At 43.9% G+C, this 22,598-nt stretch overlaps 1 protein-coding gene across 2 annotated transcripts in view; it reads left to right on the top strand.

The window, feature by feature from the left end:
* Positions 1-950: 950 nt before the first annotated feature.
* HS6ST2 (heparan sulfate 6-O-sulfotransferase 2) overlaps positions 951-22,598 on the top strand; it is a 283,186-nt gene continuing 261,538 nt past the window's right edge. For both annotated transcript variants that reach the window (XM_031944845.1, XM_012553261.2), the window contains exon 1: positions 951-1,933. In XM_031944845.1, the coding sequence (XP_031800705.1) occupies positions 1,425-1,933 (509 nt within the window). In that variant the 5' untranslated portion in view covers positions 951-1,424. The remainder of the gene's footprint in view (positions 1,934-22,598) is intronic.

The following is a 22,598-nucleotide window of genomic DNA, read 5'->3' as shown; positions in this document are numbered from 1 at the left end:
CCAACGCTTACTACCTGTGTGACCTTGGGCCAGTAACCCATCGACGTCCCCGCACCTCAGTTTCCACCTCTGTAAAAGCAAGGATTTGGACGAGATAGCGTCTGATCCTCCCCCTTCCCCCCCCCCCCAGTCTTTGACATCTCAGTTAAAGTCCCCAGAGCCCGGGTTACAATAAAGGAGGTGGGGAAGGGAAAGAAGGTGAGACCGCCCCCCCGCCCCGCCCCTTCTCCGAATGGCCAGCGCTGGCCGGGACCTCGGAACTCCCACAGGCCATCCTCCTTATTGGACAGAGGGGGTAACGGAGACACCCCAAGCTGATAAGGAGACTTGCCCAAGGTCTCTGAGAGTGGGAAGGTATCCCGCCTCCCAGTTACCGCCACGGCGCACCCCCACTCCCACCCCCATCCCCACCCCACGTCTCGAAACCAACCTGGTTCCGGCAGCTCCGACTTCAATTTGCCGAACCACTGAACCATCCCTAATACACCCCCTACTGAGGAAGGCGGGCTCCCGAGAGAGTCCCCGAGAGTCCCTCCAGCCCAATTTCAAGGGGGGGGGGGGGCTGGTGGGAGGTAAAGTAGAGAGCCAGGAATTCTTCTAAGATAGACGGGTGCCAAAGCCACCGGCCTCAGCTCGGACCCTAGAAAGGGAGCCGAGCAGTTTGGGGGGGATTTTTTGGGGGGGGGAGGGCCGGTGCGTGAGGGGGTAAGTGCTCCAGCCCATCCCAAGCCGCCTCCTCCCTCCACGCCCAAGGTGGGACCGGCACCGCCCCGGGAGCTAGGTGTGCGCGGAGGGCGGGTCTGGGGCGGGGCGGAGAGCCCTGCGGAGGGAGCCGGAGGAGGGGGAGGAGCTCGGCCGCCCGCGAAGTGTAGCCCAGGGATGCGGGGGGCGGAGCCTGGGAGGAGGCCGGGAGGCGAAGTGCAGGCAGGAGCTAAGTGAGCAGGGGAGGAGCTCGGGCCGACGTGAGGGAGGCGGGCCGGCCGACGGGAGAAAGTGGGGCGGGCTCGGGCTCTCTGCGAGTGGTTCCCAGTGTTGTGGCGGAGTGAGGGAGAAGAGAGAGGGAGAGCAGAGGAGAGCAGAGCAGAGGAGAGGAGAGGAGAGAGAGGGAGGGCGAGGAGCAGGACGAGCAGGAGAGCGCTGCAGCGCTGAGCCTGCCGGGAAGGAAGGAAGCGGGCTCGGCCGCGGTAGCGGCAGGGGCAGCGACAGGGGCGAAGGCTGCACCCGCGCGCACCCCGGCGCCCGCCCCGGCTCCGGGTCCCACTCCCGCGCGCCAGCCCGCGAGCTCACACGTTTCATGGACGCGGCTGCCGGCCCCCGCCGAGTGTTCCGCGCGCCCAGCCAGTAAGAGCGCCCCGCAGCCGCTCGCACCCTTCTCCCTGCCCGGGCGCCTGCCCTCCCGTCCCGCGCCGCCCTCCGGGCGGACCATGGATGACAAATCCAACAAGCTGCTCCTGGCCCTGGTGATGCTGTTCCTGTTCGCCGTGATCGTTCTGCAGTACGTCTGCCCCGGCACCGAATGCCAGCTCCTCCGCCTGCAGGCGTTCCACTCGTCCCGTGCCGACCCGTACCGCACGGAGGACGAGAGTCCGCCCCGCTTCGTGGCCCGCCTCAATTTCACCGACGCCGAACTCCTGCGGAAGGTCGACTTCAACATCAAGGGGGACGACCTCATCGTCTTCCTGCACATCCAGAAGACCGGGGGCACCACTTTCGGCCGCCATCTGGTGCGCAACATTCAGCTGGAGCAGCCGTGCGAGTGCAAAGCCGGCCAGAAGAAATGCACTTGTCACCGGCCCGGCAAACGCGAGACCTGGCTCTTCTCCCGCTTCTCCACCGGCTGGAGCTGCGGCTTGCACGCCGACTGGACCGAGCTCACCAACTGCGTGCCCTCCATCGTGGACAGCAAGAAAGAAGTCAAGCTGCGACCGAGCAGGTGAGCCGGGCAGGTCCGCTCGCGCGGCCCCGCCGCCGCTGCTGCCGGGCCCGAGCTCGCAACTTTTGGCCGGGGGTGGGGGCGTGGGTGTGGAGGCGGCCAGCTCGACTCCCGGCGCCTTTCCCGGGGCGACCGGGGGAACGCATTGTCCCTCCTCCCCTCCCTCCCTAGTCCTAGCTGTGAAGGGGTGGGGGGGATGGTCCTTTGCTTTTGGGGGAGGGGGAGGGATGGGGGGCATCCCCTTTGATCGAGGGAAGCATGCAAAAACAATCCCCACCGAGAGTGACCGCAAACCGCCACCGCGGGGCGAGGAAATTGCCTTCCTACAGCTGCAGTAATTGTCCGCCGTCTGCGCGCTTCTCCCCCCCTTCCGTCCCCCCCCCTTTTTCCTCTGCAGAAACTTGATGAGAAGGGGGTACCCAGTCCAAGGCGAGAAAAGACCATTCGGGGCCCTTCGGAACGGGGATGGTGGCGGAGACTGATCCTGGGGTGTTTGTGTGTGTGTGGGGGGGGGGTAGCTGGACAGCTGTTTAGGCTGGAGAGGGAGGGGGGCAGGACTCGGAGCGATTGCTGTGTAAATCCCGTTCCTGAAGCCCGACACCTTCCCCCCTCTCCCACCCGACCCCCCACATGCTCCGGAGAGCATCGCTAAGACGGCTCTCCAGCTCTCCAGACACAATTTGATTTTTCTCTGCAGGTGTTTCTGGACGGCCCTACAAATAGCTCTCACTTCCCAGCTTGCCTCGGCGCAAACTCTAGTTATTTGTAGCAAAGCACTTCTGCTGGTTGGGGGGGGGAAGGGGGTGCTCCAGGCTGGGCACCGGAGGGCCCCGGCGGGGCTTCCTCTGCGAGCCCCGAATTACTTCCCTGTATTAATGTGCTAAAATAGCCGGGTGTCACCTGCGGGTATCAGCTGGCTGAGGGGGGTGGGGGTGGGAGGGTGGGGGGCTTCTTGCTGCCCGGTGCGATGGGGCCGGGGTGAGCCTGGGAGGCTCTCTGGAATCCGGGCAGTACCGAGGGCACGCAGCCCACCGGCCTCCGGGAGGGATTAAAATGCAGGCTCTGCCACAGGGTTGTAGAGTAAAGTTGTACGCTATGGGAACAAAGGTTCTCCCCCTTCCCCCTTTTTTATTGCTCGGTTGTAAGTGGGGAGGGGGGGTCGTTCTTCAGCTCATCTTGGTGGGTTGGGGAGGCTGTGGACGGATTCGATGGAGCCAGTGCTAAGGGGTTTTGCAAATAAAAAAGCAGCCGACCCCAGCCACTGATGGCTCCAGGTGTGTGGCCCAGATGCCCTGGCTTTGGGGACCTCCGCCCTCACATCCTCCCCAACCTAAGCCAGGGGAGAAGCAGCTAGGGCTTCGCCATTGACTATTATGCCAGTCTTCTCCTCTCCCCCCCACCCCAAGTGTATGACTTCTCCATCTTCCATGATGTTATAATGTCTGGCAGATGGTTCTCTGAACTCCACAGTGAGTGATGGACCTTCTGTCGGATCAGAACCCAGTCTTGCCGTCAGAACTCAGTGGCCAGACTGTTTCTGGAAAGCCAGCGGGAGGTCACCTAGGTGGACTTCTCGGGGCCAAGTTTCAGCCTCCCCCAGGCTTAAGCCTGCCCATGACACTTTTTTTTTTTCCCCAGAGCTAGAATCCTGCGTATCTTTCATTTTGTGGCTTCTCCAGCTTCAAATGTCCTGGATTGGGCTAAGGGGCTTGGGCTTGAAGGCTCAGGGAACTGCCTGCACAGACCTGGGGCCCTCATTCCGGGTTTCCCCCAATCTTTTGGCCCTGTGGGCTCTCAGAGGATGTGGGGATGATATGGCTCCCCACTTACACCGCCGCCTTGGCAGAGAAGCTAGTGCTAGCCTTTTCTCTATGTTCCTGCATGGCAATTTCCAGACGAGATCTTCAGGGCAGACACAGCATTCCCAGCCCTTGCCCCCTGGATGGCAGGGGGCCTAGGTCCTTATTATAGTCCAGTTCCTGAGAAGTTCCACAATGTATTTCTGTTTAAAAAGCTTTCTGAATGGGTGGGCCAGGGGTCTATGCGGTTGGTCCTTGGACACACCATTATTAATGCCCTACGGATTATTTACTTAATTGACCTCTGAAGAAATCAGACTATAGGAGCCTTTGTTGCGATTAGTTTTAACAGTCAGGACCTTTCAAGCAAGGGTTTTCGTCTATGGGGAGAACAGCTTCTCTCACTCAAATAGAGGCAAAAAATGTGTTTGGAATAGAATGGAATGGAATTTCTCTGTAGTTTTTTTTTTTTTTTTCATTTTTACAAAGGGTGACACTACTGCCATCTAGTAGGGGGAAGAAGGTTTCTATCATTTTTCCTTTATCAAAGATGACTCTTTTTTGAAAGTCGGGGTTACATGCTATTTTCAAGAAATGAAAATCTACTAGAAACATTTCTACTTCCAGTCTCTCTCTCTCTCTCTCTCTCTCTCTCTCTCTCTCTCTCTCTCTCTCTCTCTCTCTCCCTCTTTCCCCCTCTCCCCCTCTCCCCCTCCCTCCCTCCCTGTCTCCTTTACCCCCCCTTCCTTGTATCTGTCTCCCCTCCATCCCTCATTATGAAAAGAATGCTAACCTGAGAACTCCACGATCTTGGATTTCCCACCATTCTGAGGCTGTCTCTCCTATTTGGGGAACTAATTTTCTCTGTTTTGACAGCCTAGGTGAGCTCTCTGTGTGTGTCCAGTAGATGTGGAATTCACAACTAATCCCAGGGTATTCTCTATTGACAGCCGTAGCTCCTTGGATCTTGTCCCCCCTCCCAATACGGAGAGATCCATTGACTTAGGACAATAAAAGAAAACCCCTTCTACTGAAATGAATTGAAGACAATCTTAGCAAGTCAGTGTGCATTCGACTAGGAGCTGGGATACCTGGGTTCTTCTGCCTCTGCTAGCCTAATCTTTATAGGAGACGTTTTATTTTTGTGCACCCCAGCTTCTTATCTCTAAAATGGGGTTATTAATATTGCTTTACATTAGCAGCTCACGTTTCCCTTGAAAGCTTGCAAAACCCCGAGTGAGGTAAGCAGAGCAAGCAAACATTCTTATCCTCGTTCTCTAGATAAGGAACCCGAGGGAAGTGAAATGTTTTATCCAAGGCCACCCAGCTAGTGAGTAGCAGAGGCCAAACCCACGTTTCCCCACTTCTGGTGTGCTGCTAATTCACTCCACCATGTTGCTTCTCTCTTTAAGAGGAGGGCTTGGGCTGAAGTGGGGGCTGTTGTGACTGTTTGGTGATCCAGGCGGGCCTTCAGGATTACCTGGGTGGGAGCTCTAGGCTAGGGAGGGCCATGGAGCGGGAGCTAAAACTCCCCAATTATTTTCTTTCTGATGTCAGGGATGTTCTCTGTGCACGGGGCCAATGCTTTTGTCTCCTTGGGCCTCGGGTTCACAATCAATAGGCGAACATTTATTAAATCTACTGGAGACTGAGCTAGACATACAAAGACAAAAATGACGGTTCCTGACCTCAAGGTCCTTATATTCTATCCTGGGAGACTGCTTTACATAAAGGAGTATATAGGGAATATGTGCAAGTTAAATACAAGATACTTTGGGGAGAGAGGACAATGGGAACCGGGAGGATTAGGAAAGGGGGTGCCTCTCTTAATGAGGCCGGGCAGCTTTAGGGAGCCGATGGGAGAATCCTTGGGTGCTTTGGAGCTGCCAAATGGAAGAGAATGCCATCACATCGCCTGCCACAGGACAAAGAAAGTGCTCGGCTGGCCAAAGCCTCAAGATGTTCATTAAGGGGATTTTTTTTTGTTTCCATTAGAAATGGCTGTTGAAGTATCTGTCACCATGTCATTGGGGGTTAGCAAATGGTTCTGCTCCTCTTAAAGGCACTAATAACATTTTTGAAATTGCATCTAAACACCATTGCCCAGCAGCTGTTGAAACTCCAAATCCTCTTGGCTGTTCAGGGCCACATTCACAGCTGTCTATCTGAGGGCGTTGACTTGGTGTGAAGAATTCAAGAGGGGGGCCTGCAGAGCTGGAATCATCTTCCATTTTCCCATAAGGAGAATTTCTATTGGCAAAGCCTGATTCTAAAAGCAATAAAATAGTTCTCTTTCTGATACTCGTAAGCCAATCTATGGGGCCCTCGGTCTTTGGTTTCCATTTTTTTAAACAACTTACCTGAAGGATATTTAATTGGCATGTGAAATTGGGTGGAGTATCGTGGGTATCGAAGATAGGGACTAGCTCCAGCTTTAGGGGTGGATGCTGATATTCGGAACAGGGATCCTTAGAAATCAAGTCTTATGTTTCCAAAGGCATGGTCTTTTGTGAGGGCTCTATCTTGCCATTTCATCGAGTAACACGGCATATTCTCTAGGAAGCCATGTTTTCTTTGGACCGAATAAGCAATAGATCTCACTGAACCCATGTATATGTGTTTCTACTTTTCAAACCTCTGTAGATGATGCTGTGTTTAATAAAATACAAACTCATTTCAGAGAATGATTGAATTCTGAGTTGTCTTTTGTGAATTTGGCTTTTCTCTTATCAAAAGGAACTAGTAACATTATTATGAGGGAAGCCTCATGAAATGAAAAAAAAATCCTCACAAACAACAAGGTTTGGGACCCCCATCATTTTATATATATATATATATATATATATATATATATATATATATATATATATATATATATATATATTTACTTAGGAAGCAAATACTAGGAACCAGCTGCTGTGGTAGGCACTGGCCTCAGGGAGCCAACTTTCTTGGACACAGCAAAGCATATTCACAGGATAAATAGATGCAGGTGAGGAAGCCACCATGGGAGAAATGACTTGCTGAATGGAGACAGTAGCAAAGCTAGTTCTCAAACCTAGACCCTTTGCCTCAGAATTGAGTGTTCTATTCACTACTTTGTACTTTCTTGTCCGTGATGTTTTTCTTTAAATTTTTTGAGCTAATTCCATTTGGCAAGAACAAGAAAATTTCTTTCATGTCTCAAATACATGTGTGCAAATCCTGAACTTAATTCTCTTCCTCCCTTTCCTCCTCCTCCTCTTCCTCCTTCTCCTCTTCCTCTTCCTCTTCTTCCTTCTGGTTGTTTCTCCCCTCCCTCCTTTTCTCCCTCCCTCCCTCCCTTCTTCTCTCTCCCCCTCTTTCCCCCTCTTTCTTTCTCTCTCCCCCTCCTTCCCCCCCCTTTCTCTCTTTCTCACTCTCTCTCATTCTCTATCTCCCTCCCTGTAAGACTAGATTCTAGATTCCTTCACAAGCTGGGACACAGTGATTTGAAAAAGCTACTTTAGCCATTTGTATAGACCCATTTCATCTTGGATTCCATTACTCTGCCTTTATCTAGATGTCTTTAGTGGGAGCTCTTGGAGCTATGGGAGCTTTCATCCCTTTCCATGGGCCCTGTATTTATTAGAAGGAAAAGAATTCATCATGGTATAGGATCTGAAAGTTTTGATGTGTGCCCAGTAATTCAGGGAAGTCATATAGCTGTAAATGGCCCTAGACAGATCTAGGGATCTGAGTACGAGGGACTCTCTAAACATGGATTCTTCTTAAGAAGTTAGTTTAGATGAATATGGAAATATATTTAGAAGAACTGCACATGTTGAACCTATATTTGATTGCTTGCTGTCTAGGGGAGGGGAGGGGAGGGAGGGAGGGAGAAAAATTTGGAACACAAGGTATTGTAAAGATGAATGTTAAAAAAAACTATCTTTGCATGGATTTGGGGGAAAAAGTTATAAAAATTTTTTAAAATAGTCTAGAACTTAGCTTCTGAAACTGTGGGTCATGACCCCATATGAGGTCTCATAACTAAATGTGGGGGTCACGAAATGATGATTCATTATCAGTAAATGTTTGATTTGTAGATTTGCTTTTTATACCTATATACTCAGGATCACACAAAAATTTTTCAGGCAGAAAGGGGTCATGAGTGAAAAAAATTTAAGAAACCCTGGTCTAGAACCAGCCAGGCAAGGTTAAGAAATATTTATTTCATGACCTGTAGCATGATCTTACATATATTACCATAAATTTAGAGCTAGAAAGGATTGTAGAGGTAATTTAGTCCAATTCCCTCCTTTTACAGCTGGGGAAACTGAGTCCACCAGAGGTTAAGTGATTTGTCTACAGTCACACTGATAGTGAAAGTCTTAGGGCTGGAAAACTTTGCCTTTGAATGGCATAAATCTCCTCTTCTTTTCTGAACACACTGCCTCCTGAAGTTAGGAAATTTGGTGGTTTGAGGCTTCATCTGATTTATTTATTTATTTGTTTCTTTGCTCGTTCATTTATTTTTCTGAGACTGATTTTTAAATAATACTTTGTTTTGTGCGAGTGTCCTCAAGTGAGGAAAATAAGTTTTTGGCTGCAAATATCTTTTAAATAAATAATTAAAATAACAAAGATATGCTTGGCAGTATATTTCAGCCCGCATCAAGTAGTTTGTAAAATTTAGCATTTGTTATAATGGAAAGAGCACTGGATATAGAATTGGGTTCAGATCTCGGCTCTGTCCTTATGGCCCTAGGCCCGATGATTCCTAAGGTTCATTCTGTCTTTTGACAGCACTATGGCTGCCCTCAGCTAATTAGCCTCTGGAAAACTGGAATCCTCAGCTAGAAGATCTCATTTGTCCCCTCCTCCCCCCCACTGTCTTTTGCATTTAGGCAAAAGAGAATAGTTTTGAGGTCAAGCTGAGAGACCTTATGGATGTTCATTATAGTCATGAAGACTTCAAATCTGGCCTCAGCTATTTACTAGTTGTGTGACCCTGGGCAAGTCATGTAACTATTAACCTCATTTTCCTTATCTGTAAAATGAGCTGGAGAAGGAAATGGCAAACCACTTCAGTAATTATGCTAAGAAAACTCCAATTGTGGTCATTGAGAGTCAGGTATGACAGAAACAACTCAACCACAAAAGAGCCAAAAGAGTCTTTAAAAATCGTCTTATCCATCTTACTCATTTGAGAGAGGGAGAAACTGAGGCCCAGAGAGGAGAGGGAATTTACCTATTGGGCAAAGAAAGAATTAATCAGTGACCAGTCATTTGTTATCATGTCACAAAAAGATGTTATGTGCTAGGCTTACCAAGACAAAAAGCCAAGATACTTTATGCCTTTGGGGAGCTTGCATTATGATAAAATACTATTATTCTTCATCTGGCCATCTCCTTTTTCAAGAAACACTCTAGATTTTACCCAGAATTTGGGGAAGTTCTTAACATTAACAATAAAACCCTATGAATTCTAGGTTTATTTCTTTAGGAAATACATTTTTTTTATCTTCTCAAGATATCTTCCAGAAGATGCTGATACGAGGGGGTTATGTATTGTTTGTTACTAGATTGAAGATGTGTGGTTAGTAAAGAGTAATATCTAAGGACCTTCCCAGCTCTAAATTCCCAAGAAGTGTCATCAAGTTAGTATAGTCTCAGGTATAGACTAGGAGATCACAGACATTAGATTTTTCTATCCCGGTATTAGGATGTGCCTTCACTGATATTGTACATGTATAATGTACACATCATACATATATAGTATGTAAATATGCAATATAGATGTTGAATTTTACACATGTTAGATTACAGATATAGATTATGTATATATGTATATGTGAATGTTTGCTCATGTGAAATTTCATTTCATTGATTAGATCTGCTGCCGTGGAGAGTTTCCTTTTCTGAAGCAGATCACCACCTCCTTATGACTTAGCAGTTAAGTTCTAGGGTTAGGGTTGCCTGAGGCACTTAGAGGTTAAATAATTTGCCCGAGTAGGACCACATTGCTAGGCAATTGATCAGTTGATCAGACAATAAGTATTAATCCCTCGCTAGACACTGTGCCAGGTGCTGAGGATAAAAAGACAAAAGGGGACCAGTCCTTGTAAGTGTCAGAGACAGGATTTCATTCATGGGCTTCCTGATTCCAAGGTCAGTACTCTCTCTGCCCCGATTCATTCTCCTTAGAAATCATGATGCCATGAGAATTGAAGTAACATGAGGACAGAGACCATTTCCTTTTTGCCTTTCTCTCTCCAGGACTTAGCCCAGAGTAAATGTTCATTTAAATGCTTGATTGAGTAGATTTACTTAAAAATGCACAGTAGCAGAAGTAATATGGGTTTGACAAGTAAGACACAAAGGTAAGTGTTCATGCAGGAAGTCACTCGATTTCAATGAACCTTGGTTTCTTTTGTAAAAATGAAGGGTTGGACTACATCCTCTCTCTTTCAGGTCCCTTCCACCTCTAAATTGTATAAGTGACTGTGATGAAGAGTTTCACAAATGGTTTGTACAACTTTGAGAAATCCCTAAGGCTCAAGGGCAATCTTTCCTTTTTTGGTTTTGCTAGTTTACATTGTTTTAACCAATATATATATACATATATATATATATATATATATATATATATATATATATTGGTTAAAACAATGGTTAAAATATATATATATATATTTTTTTCCTTCAGATCTTGGTTAACTGAGATGTTGCTATATATTGAATGATTTGTAATCACCCTCTCAGTTGACTTGCCACTGAAACGACATGGGTGCGTACAAGGGATTTTGAAAAATGTTGAAAAATGAACCCTGACACTTCCTGATAAATAAAATGAGATTATTTAATCACTGATGTTAAAATTTGGGGAGGGAATTAGTCATCTTTTTCTCCTCGTCTTCTAAATCATCATGGCTAATAAACATGCATAATGGTAAATGGCCCTTCTATTGTCATTGTAAGCTCGGGGAAATGTTTATGTCTGGGTGCTAGTAAAATATTTATTGGCCCACTCACTCCTGTAATGGGTATGAGGCATTGAGTGAAGTTCACAAATTATTCAGGGCTCCTTATTTCATCTCATCTGTTGTTTCTGCTACTTTTCCCCCCAAGAAGGTTGCTGAATGAAGGCTTGGCCACATTTCAGAGAACTGTACTAAGGAAAGCCAGCGGGGACATTCAACTTGGCCTTTTCTGGAACATTCTACCTTGTCAAGTACAGACACCAATGTAAATTCAGTCCATGAGATTCATATTTATAGCTCTGCAATCCTTTTGAACTGGTGATCCTGAGAGATATGGGGAAAGAACCAGGGAACAAAGCCTGTGCTAGAAAGATGTCAACTATGAGGGTTGAGGAAGATGGTGATAGATAGTCTTTTTCTGATAAAATATGGGAAAATCGTAAGTCGTAACTCAGGCGTCAGTGCTGAGGTATATTAACTGAGATTAGTTTGTACCTCGCTTATTTAATCTGAGCTGGTGCGAAACCTGTTCTCCATCGATGCAGATGTCTGCCAAAAGGACTTCTCATTCGATTTGATTACTTTTGGAATCTCACTAGCGGAGATGCCGTGGCAAGCCGATGTCTGTTTCTTGTGTTGTGTTGAGTGTCTAATGAATCACTTCCACAGACTTTTCTGAAGGTATGGGTTGCGATTGAAATATGCGACACATTGATTTACATCAAATGAATTAGGCCCGTGTGTGCAATCCCTTGTATTAATTGCCTTTCTCCGCCAATTGTAATAGACAGTGCTTCGGTACAGTATCAGCTCGGATTCACTCGTGCAGATCACTGTGACTTGACTAGAAAAGAGAATGGTACTGTACTACAAGAAATTGAACAACAACAAAAATCCCTGGGGTTTAGAAATCACTAATGTTGACCCATCTGCAAATGATCAGAGATGTTGAGCTGGAAGGAACCTTAAAGACTGACTAGTCCCCTCCCTCCCTCCTCATTTTACAAAAGAGGAAACTGAGGCCCAGGGAAGGAAAGTGACTATCACATGGATAGCAAGAAACAAAGGTGGGTTTCTCTGACGCCAAAATCCAAGACTCTTTCCACTAAATCAACACACATTTTTTATTTATTATTTATTTGTTTATTCCTATTTTGCTTCATAAAGAATGCTTGGACTAGATAAGAATGGATTGGTAGAATTGTAAAGACCATTAGAGAGCATTTTATACATCTCTTTCTATATCGTAGATGGAAGAAAACTGAGTCCCCGAGTGGGAGAAATGATTTGCCCAAGTTTGTGGTAGAATCAGAGCAGAATTGAGCCTCAGACTGGCTCTTAGCTCAGTCCTCCTGTGGCAAGAGGATGGTGTTTTCTAGTTGGCAAGTCAGTCAATAAACCTTTATTAAGTACCTGCTAAGTTCCAGACACTGTGATATGTACTGAGGATGTAAAAAGAAGCAAAAGACAGTTCCTGTTCTGAAGGAACTCATAATCAAATGGGGGAGACAATCAGCAAACATATATGTACAGACTATAGATGGGATAAATAGGAAACATTTAACAGAAGAAAGATACTAGACTAGGAGCTGGGAAAGGCTTCCTGTCCAAGATAGGATTTTAGTTAGGACTTAAAGGAAGCAAGTAGATGGAGTTGAAGAAGGACAGCATTCTTAGGCAGGGGGACAGCTAGAGAAAATTCCTGGAGCCAAAAGATGGAGTAGTTTATATTTAGACGAGCCTGGAAGACAGTGTCATGAAATTGAGTGCTAGGAAGTGAGGTAAGAAGACTGGAAAGGCAGAAGGAAGTTAACTTATAAAGGACTTTGAATACTAAGCCAAGGATTTTGTATTTGATCTGGAGGCTGTAGGAAACCTTGGGAGTTTATTGAGTGGGGGTGTTGGTGACAAGAAAATTGCTTTGTTGGCCAAATGGAGGATGAATTGGAGTGGGGAGAGATCCATTGAGGCAGGCAGACCCATTAGGTCCAGGAGTGAGGTGATGAGGGCCTGCACCAGAGTAGTGACAGTGTTAGAGGAAAAAAAGGGCTGGATTTGAGAGATATTGCAAAAGTGTCTTGGCAGTGAAAGTTGGACTTCTTCTGATGGCCTTCTGATTATGGGAATGATTTACCTGGCTTCATGAACATGTAGACATAGTCTTTGAGCCAAAGTCAAGTGAGTTCAACCAGCATCTCTCATTTAATCTGGGAGGTCAAGCATCTAGTAAAATCAGAGGATCACAAGTTCACAGCTAGAAAAGACTTCAGAGATCAGTTAGTCCACTACTTCGTTTTATAGCTTTAAAAGCCTTCTCTGAAAGTAAAGTGAAATAGGATAAGCAAAATACTAATGCTGCTCACAGAATCTCAGAATTGAGACCTCAAAAGCCATTCTAGTTCAACCCATGCATGAACAATATCTTCGACAGCAGTCATTCAGTCTTTGCTTGAAGGCCTCCTGTAATGGTGAAAACCAGTATCTCCCAAGGTAGCCCATTCCACTTTTGGTAGCTTTCGACATCAGGACGGTTTTCCTTTCACCAAGCCGAAATCGACTCTCTACTACTTTTACCCAAATGGCTCCCTGGACTGCTCTCTGAGTCCAAGCAGAACACCGTTTCAAATATTTGAAAACAGCCATTATATTATACCACTCTCTCTTAAGTCTTTTTTTCCCTGTAGTCTAAATGTCAGTTTTGCAAGCCAGTGCTCATATGGTATAATACTGAAGTCCTTTTCTATCTTAGTCACCCACATTTGATTGCTTTCTAAAGTGTTGCAACCAGAGCAAACTCACTATTCGAGATGTGGGACGCCCAAGACGGTGGGATTCTCAGTCCTGGACCTGGACCCTGGGCTTCTCTTAATGGAGTCTTGGACAGATTTGTTGCTAATGTACTATTTGAGCTCTGTCAGTCTAAAAGGTTGATCATTCCAGAAGTTGGTAAATCCCATTTTATAGATGAGGAAACTGATTCCAAGAGAGCAGGAGTGATATACTCAAAGTAATACAGCTATTCAATAGAACTTGGATGTGAAGACACAATTTCCTTCCTCCATAGGTAGCACTTTGTTCTTTTTGTTGTTCTCATTTTTTTATACCTAGCACGTTGTATGTCACACCGTGCTGCCTCGAGGAGAACTGGAAACATGTGTTTCTCAGTTGGAAACAGCTCCCCAAAGGGGAGTTAGAATGGTTTGTGCTTCTTTTGAGATACAGTGGGTTTTTCCTTATTGGAGGTCTTTATCCAGAGTCTGGGTGACCATTTGTTTGAAGATACTGTTCAATCAGTCAATACATATTTATTAAACACCTCCTTTGTGTCAGGAGTTATGTTCTGGGGATACCAACACAAATAAAAACATACAGCCTCTGCCCTCGGGGAGCTTACAATTTAAGAGAATGAAGAGAAGATAGAAAAGGATGCTGAAAAAAGGGGAGGTGGAGGTAGTCGACTTGGGGGGGCGTGATGGAGAGTTCTGAAGAAGACCAAAAACCGTGAAGCTGGTAGTAAATGGGAAAAACTGCTGTGCTCCATCTTTAAATAGAGGTCCTAAAGTCTGTGGCCCCTGCCCTCCAGTCAAAGAGTCAGAGAGGGCAGAGGGTGCTGTGAGATGTGAGAACCGGACAGATTCAATCTGGCAGCATAACAAGATTTCCCAATGATGAGTTTGCTGGGAGAGGAAGGCATGATGGAGTGGTCCAAAGAAGTCCAAAAGCGACGTAGCTTATGGGAAATGGGAAGAGAAACTGTATTAAGCCCCCTCTTTAAATAGAGCCTTGGAGCCCTTGGTCCTGCCTTCCAGATGCACTAGATGGTCATTGAGGTCCCTTCCAACTGAAATTCCTTGATCCTATGAAATAGCCAATAATCATAGCACATTCCCTTGAAAGCTACTATTCCATCAGAATTGATCCAGGAAGATTTTTTTAAAGCATCAATTAAAAAGTGGCCCACAAATTAGTATTCTCTGGGTCTAGCTAACACTATTAGCTTTCAAAATTATTAGATTTTGATTAATTATGAGTTATGAATTAATAATGAAAAATTAGCTTAGATAAAAATATTAGATTTCAAGAAGACTTTTAAGGAAGACCAACAGGAATACTTTCCTTCTTGGACCTCGGTATTTCTCATTTCTTTTTTTAAAAATTAATTAATTAATTTACAAAGCATATGCATGGGTAATTTGTATTTCTCACTTTTTTGTTGCATTCCATTCACATAACATCAAGTGGGATGAAGATGGATATAGGGACCAAAAAACATTTATTAAGGAGTATCCAGAGGCTCTTGCCCTGCCTTCTGCTGAGACATGGTGCCATGCCAGTGGTTGACGCCTTTAGCAAGTATACCATATTCTCATTTTATGCCTACCAGATATTAATGATGAAAGGGGTCATTGAACAAGATTATCCCTCTTATATATTATTCAAGAAATCTTGACCATCTGAACCAGGGGCAAAAATAGAAGTGGATAAAAACTGCCTGTTGTCCAGATTGATAGTCAATTAGATGGACAACCTATAGAATTTATCCCTCATTGTATGTATCTTGACCAGACAGTGCAAATAGACAATGAGCTCAGCTCAGGAGGAAGAGAATAGGTTAGATTACTTTTAAGAAATCACAAAGTCCTGGGGCAGCTAGGTGGTGCAGTGGATAGAGCACCAGCCCTGAAGTCAGGAGGATCTGAGTCCAAATCTGGCCTCGGACACTTACCACTTCCTAACTGTGTGATCCTGGGCAAGTCACTTAACCCCAATTACCTCAGCAAAAAAAAATCACAAAGTTCCTTTAATGACTCCAAGTTTTTCCCATATGTGAAGGCACATTTTTTTAATACCAGTATACTACTAATCTTGTTGAATGGCTGAGTTATGGAGGACATCAGTCTCTAAAGATTAAAGCGTTTGATTTTGGGTGTGAGCAGGCTATAACACTTAACAAATGAGGATCTAATAAAATGACCTGAGGTAAAGGTTGTCATCCAAGAAATAAATAAAGAAAATAGAAGATGATGAGCCTGTTGTGCTCCATTGGTATCCCTCATGATATCAGGAAGAAAGTGGGAAGACTCCCAGAATATTAGGTGGACTTCACATAGTGAATTTATGTGAGTATATAGACAAGTGTTGTGCAAGATGGGTCAGTAGACATGGGTAAATTATAATCTGCATTTTTATAAAGCTTTTTTTTTCAAAACATATGCACAGTTAATTTGACAACATTGACCCTTGCATGTTTCAGATTTTCTCTTCCTTCCCCCACCCCCTCCCCTAGATGGCAAGCAATCCAGTATATGTTAAACATGTTAAAATATATATTAAATCCAATATGTATAAATATTTATACAGTTCTCTTGTTGCACAAGAAAAATCAGATCAAAAAAAGAAAGCAAATGAGTAAGAAAACAAAATGCAAGTGAACAACATCAAAAAGGGTGAGAATGCTATGTTGTGATCTACACTCAGTTCCCACAGTCCTTTCTCTGGGTGTAGATGGCTCTCCTCATCACAAGATCATTGGAACTGGCATCAATCATCTCATTGATGGAAAGAGTCAGGTTCATCAGAATTGATCGCCATATAATATTGATGTTATCGTGTACAATGATATCCCGGTTCTGCTCATTTCACTATAATCTGCATTGTTAAAGGGAACATCCATAGTAAAAGTAAGATCAAGGTTCATTCCAGTATATTGAAAGCACTGTGCTAAGAACTGGTCCTATTTAGGACAACAATGACAAAATTAAAAATAATCCCTGTCCTCAAGGAATTTACTTCCTACTGGCCTGAGAGATGATGTTAGCATATGAACAAAAATGTAAATGTATGGAAATTTGAGAAGGGTGAGAGTTCTGAAAGTCTGACTTCCAGCCACTTCCTAAGGGCTAGAATTGATTTTGCTTTTGTATCCCCAGTACTTTGCATTGTGCCTCGCAGGGTACTTACTAAATGATTATTGAACTGAGGGAACCCATAGATTCTAAGAGATGAGGAAAGTGAGGAGGGAGTCCATTTTATGCCCCAGTGATGACCTGTACAAAGGCATGGAAGCAGGAATTAGAGGGTTGAGTTTGGAAAACCACAAGTAAGTTGATTCGATAGGAATATAGAATATTTGAACCAATGAACTTGGAAGACTAAGCTGGAGTCAGATGTGAAGGGCCTTAAAAACCAAGTAGAGGAGAGTTTAAAAAAATTTTTTAATTAAAAAAAATCCTGGATATGGTAGGGAACCACTGAAGCTTTTTGACTGGAGGAGTGACATGATTAGACTTATATTTGAGGAATATTATTTTGGAAACTGTGTAGACATGGATTGGAGCCTGAAAACTGGCAAACCAATTTGGAAGGAAGCCATAATTGGAATGAGAGGCAATGAGGGACTGAACTAGGTATGATAATGGTTTTATTAATGGTAAATAGGATAAATGCTTGAGATGCTTTGTTGAGATAGATTCAACAAGATTCCAATTTATCTTTTCATCTCTACCACTGCTGAAACCTAGGAATTGGTTCCCATCATGTTGTAGAAATTGTCTCTGCCTGAGAGTCAGTAAGACCCAGCTGTGACATTTACTAGCTCTGGGATGCATCCCACTTTTCTAAGCCCTTCCTGTTATCTGCAAAGCAGGGTCATGTTTTCTTGGATCCTCTACCCCAAAGCTTCTTAAACTGTAAGTTGCGACCCACATGGAGTCTTGTCACTGAATATGGGGGTCGTGAAGTTATCATTTATTATTAGTAAATGTTTGATTTTTAAATTTATATTGTATTATTATTTATTATTATATAAAGTATATCTACTTTAAATACCTATATACCCAGTCACATAACAATTTCTGGTTTGAAAAGGTGTCACATGTGGAAATAGTTTTAAGAAACCCACTCTACCCTACATCCTTATTGTAGTGAAAGTGTTTTGTAATCCATAAAGTACTGGAGAAATGGGCTTGGTAATTAACAATAATCAGGTTTGAATGAGGCCATTCTCCAGGATCCCATGACCTAGTCTATCTTAATTCAGTCTCTGGCCAGGTGCATGGTTGTCAAGATTTTGGTAAATACGAGAGAAGCCCGCAAGAGCCGTCTGGAGTTCGAGTGGAGGCAAACTTCTTAGTGATGGGTGGGCTTGCCTTCCGGAATCTAGTTCAGTGTGTTCAGAGGGAGAGGAATGGGGCGGCCCTGAGTTACTGACGTGGTATCGCAGTGCAGCAGCATGTTGGGTTGGGTGATATACAGCCGGCTAGTGCTGAATAATTAACTCCATAAAGCCTTTTAAAATGGATATGTCGGTATGATTTTACTCCCTGAACACGAGGCAGAATTAATGAAAGATAATTAGTCTGACTAATAGGAGAATATGAAGCTGGAGCAACATTTTCTTTTTGCATCCTTGAAGAAAACGGGCTGGGAATGTTCAACCTCTCTGGGAGGGTCCATGCTCAGCCTCTACCATTATGGACATGGCCTCCTCTGGGTGCAGAATCTTGCTGCATCGGCTTCTCCCGCCCATCGGTACAGATCATAGCCATGCCTCAGTTTCTTATCCTGTTTGATTCTTGTCTCTTGCGTTCTGCAAAGCCTCCATTGAAGGTCCACCCAAAATTTGGGGGACTTTCCTCTTCACTTTTTATTTTAAAAATTATGATTTCAAAGAAAAAAAGAATAATTTTTGCAGTAGGGTTTCTGTGATCAATAATAAACATTTGTTAAGTGCCTGCGGTATGCTATGTTGTCCTAGGTTCTGGAAATACAAATATAAATTTGTGTTCTCAAGGAGCTTATAGTCTTATGATAGGCTAGCATTTGCTTGATAGGGGAAAGAGCACTGGATGTGGAGTCAGGGCATCTGAGTTTGTTTCTCAGTCCTACTGCTTATTAGTTGTATGACTTTAGGGAAGTCAGTTCTCCTTAAGTCTCAGTTTTTTTCTTTTGTTATTGGAGAGGGTCAGATGGCTTGTGTAGTCCTTGGCAAACCAAAATCTTTGATCTTAGAACTTTTAATGATTGCTTTAGAAAGAGTTTTCTCTTTTCTTGAGAGAAATGTTGGAAATTGGCATGTTGATCAACCATCACTTTTGTGAGAGTGGGTCTATCATGTCTGATTCTGCCCCGGCCTCTTTCCTGAGCCACAGGATCACTTTATAGATGACCTCACTTGATGTCCCATCACCTCCTTCCTAAAAATCAATATGAGGACTCCTAATCTTCCCTCTTAAACAAGCTTCTTCTCTGGGCTACCCCATTTCTGTCAATGGCACCATTGTTTTCCTAGTCAATCAGGCCCAAGGCTTTGGCCCCATTTGTAATAAAAGAACCCCTTCTCTTATTGTGGGTGGGAATTCTCCACATATGTGAAGTATGAAGATTTTGTAAAATCTTGACTTGCAGGTCGGGCCCTTTGATCTTCCCCTTCACTGGGAGAATTCAGTCATCCATGACCATGGTGGCCTGGGCTAGTAGATGATATTCCTTGGATTCAGGATGCCCATCATTTTATGTTTTCAGCTGACCCTAAAAACTAGAGGTCAAAATGTGATGATTTAGAACCAGAAAGGGAAGTTCCTGGGCACTTAACTGGGCCAGATTAGGAAGGTTTATAGCAGAAATTGAATAACCAGCAAGAGCAAGATATACTGAACCTAGATGATGCTAGCTAACACTTAGTTGATCTTCAACAAAGTAAGACTCATTTATAGCTAATGATGTTGAGAAGGGTTGGGAAGGAAAAGAACACTTTCCACATTAGACAGTTGGGCAACTAGGTATTGTAACAGAGTGCTGGATTTGGACGTAGGAAGACCTGAATTAAAATCTTGCCTCAGATACTTACTACCTCTATGACCCTGGGCAGGTTACATTCCCTGGCCTCAGTTTCCTCATTTGTAAAATAGAGATAATAATTTCACCCACCTCAAAGGTTTGCTCTGAGGATCAAATGAGATGTATATAACGTGCTTTGCAAACTTTAAAACATATATAAATGTTAGTTATTGGAACTATATAAGGTTAAACTATAAAAGAACTCTGCTTTTTTACTATTAATTCTGTTTTTAGACATGATTTTCTTTTGATATTTCAATAAAGTTCATTAACTTCAGGGGGGTTATTAAAATAAATTGAATGTAAGCTCCTTGAGGGCAGGGTCTGTTTTATTTTGTCTTTGTACAGACACATAGCACATAGTAGGTGCTTAATAAAGCTTCTTAAGTCAAATTAAATCGAAACACTGCCATTCTTAGCACCTTTTATACCACTTGTTCATCATTAACCACTGTCTCTATGCCATAAAGACTATGGAAGAAACCCTTATAGGACTGGGAGCTCTTTTATAGTTCAGGCTGTTTTAAGGGTTGCCAGTGCCCAAGAATTCCTCAGCTGATGACCACCCTGCTGGGGCTGAGTACTTGTAGCTAGGCTGGTACTCAATAGCCTCAGTCTGCCCAGGATGGTCTCTGGGATTCTTCCAGCTTGAGAGAAACTGCCCAGAGCTTGTGCTCTAGTGACATGCAAAACTTTCAGATACTGATTAAATGTGAAATGCAAGAAATGGTAAAAAAAAAAAAAACCCAACAACAACAAAAAAAACCTTTTCATTATTATACCCTGTTATCGCTCAGCATCATTTATATTTATATTATAGTTCTATGGCCATACATTACTTTTGCACATGCAGTTTCATATAAATGTCTATGGCTATGTGAAGATGGATGCATAGAAAAGACTTCGGTAAATGGATGTTTGTTTGGGTTATATCCAAATATCCAAACCTTTTTTAAAAAAGAAAATCCAACTGTCCCTTGCTCTTGGTTTAGACCTATGGTTTTCACACTAGGGTGGGTCCTTAGAGTTTATCTAGCATGATATTACCATATTACAAAGGAGGAAAGTGAGGTCCACGGAGAGAATGGGATGTACCAAAGATCTCATAGTTGGAGCCAGGCCTTCTGATTCCTAGTCCGGTCCTCTTTCAACTCAGCTCTCCCTTGTTTTTACTCCTAAGGACAGACACCATTTGCAGTATTGGTATTTGCATATATGAGGCTTTCACTGAAATGTCTCTTTATTCCAGAAGGCCTTGAAAGATCACAAGTGGGGTGTTTAGAGACCTGGATGTCAGAGGATCCATTAGAATGGGCTTCAAATCACACTTCTTGGTTTCCAGCAGTTCACCCTTCTCAGGAAGGGGTATGCTTTTGATGTGAGAGAGCAAAATGTATTCAGCTAAGATAAGACTGTTTAATGCAGCAAGATTAGCTCAGTTCATTTCAATGAAATGGTGCTGTGTAGTAGAAACCTTCCTTAAGCCCTTTGTAGGAAAGTGGGTCATAATTTTCCAGAGTCCAGTGGAATGCTAGGTTAAAGGCTGGGCTGGCAGAGGATCATTCCATTCAACCAACATTTATGAAATGCTTAATGTATGCAGAGCTTTGGGGGAAGAGACAAAGATTAAAGAGATCTGGAAAGGATTGAACCCCTACCCCCATTCCCTGATGGGGGTTTTCCCAAGAAGAAAACTGAAGTGTGGCTAGGGGAAGTGACACGGCCCAAATCAGCCAGTAGTTAATGGCATGCATTCTCAAAGATTCTGTGTCCCCCCAAAGGGAGCCCTGACACGGGCAAACAAAGGCTTCCCTTTTTTCATTCGGTTGGATTGGTATAAGTGACATGGCCGTAATCACTCCCAATGGTAAATTGATACACATTAGTATGTGCCTACTATGTACTTAGTGCTGATAGACTCCCTGTAGTCTTAGAGTTTATAATCTAATAAGGGGGTAAAAGAAAACAATAAAATAACCCTCATTTTGGAAGCGCTTAAAGGTTTACATAGTACTTAAGTCATCACTGCCCTGGGAGGCAATAAGGCTACAAGACACACACCAAGTAGCGTAATAAGAAAGAGAATGTATTTCCAAGAGTTAAAAAGCGTTCTTCTCTTTGTAAACTATGGTTACCAAAATGTGAGAGGCAGCGTATTGTACAGTAGGAGTGAGTGAGCCTTGGAGTCAGGGGGTCCCTGAATTCAGGCTCTACCCCTGAATAGGACTTTGTGATCCTGGGCAAATCACTAAAACTCTCAGTGCTCCAGGGAATTAAGATTAGTTTCTTTATCAGGAGCTCCCTATGCCAATGAAATCACAAATCCTGACAAAGAAAAAACAATTTCTGGCAACATGGAAACACAAGGTCATAGTATTGAGAACTGGAAGAGACCTTTGAGACCATTGTTGGATCACCATGTTCCACTTGTCCACAATCTGGAAGGGAAAGTTCATTTCAATACTAGTGGTCGATTGTGGCTTTTCCTAGGACCATATGCCATGGAGACTGTATTGGCATACTAGAAGTAAAGCAGAGAGACACCATAGGTTTAGACCTCATTGGTGTACCATGGTCCAACACTAGGGCCTGTGGGATCTTGAGGGAGAGCTGGAAGTGGATGCAGGTGAAGGTTGGGATGCAGAGAGTCCCCTGCTCCTCTCAAGTTCAGTGCCTCACTTGAAATTCCTCTATGACAATCTAATATATTTTTCTTTATGATTATTTTGTTGCTTTCCATAGCATTTGCTCAGCCCCCATCGTACCCACATCCAGAAGGAAGCCTTGGTATAAAGGCCATAATTGTTTGTGTATATATATATATATATATATATATATATATATATATATATATCTGACTTGGAGTGTTTCCTTCCATGGAATTAATCCCAACCATGGAGGTTGAGAGGTGGTGATCATGCCATTGGTCCGGTTTTGGACATCATAGAGACAGAAAGGACCTTAGGTGAAACCGAGTCAAACTCCTACATTTTATAATTGGGAAAAATTAAAGTCTCCAAGGCCAAGAGACCATTTAATGGTAGAGTTATAAACCTTCAGAGTCTTCCATATGTCTTAACAGCA

This window comes from Sarcophilus harrisii, chromosome X (genome assembly GCF_902635505.1).
Source record: "Sarcophilus harrisii chromosome X, mSarHar1.11, whole genome shotgun sequence".
Lineage (NCBI taxonomy): Eukaryota > Metazoa > Chordata > Mammalia > Dasyuromorphia > Dasyuridae > Sarcophilus > Sarcophilus harrisii.
Note: the sequence above shows the minus strand (reverse complement) of the source record. Positions and strands in the feature narration are given on the sequence as shown.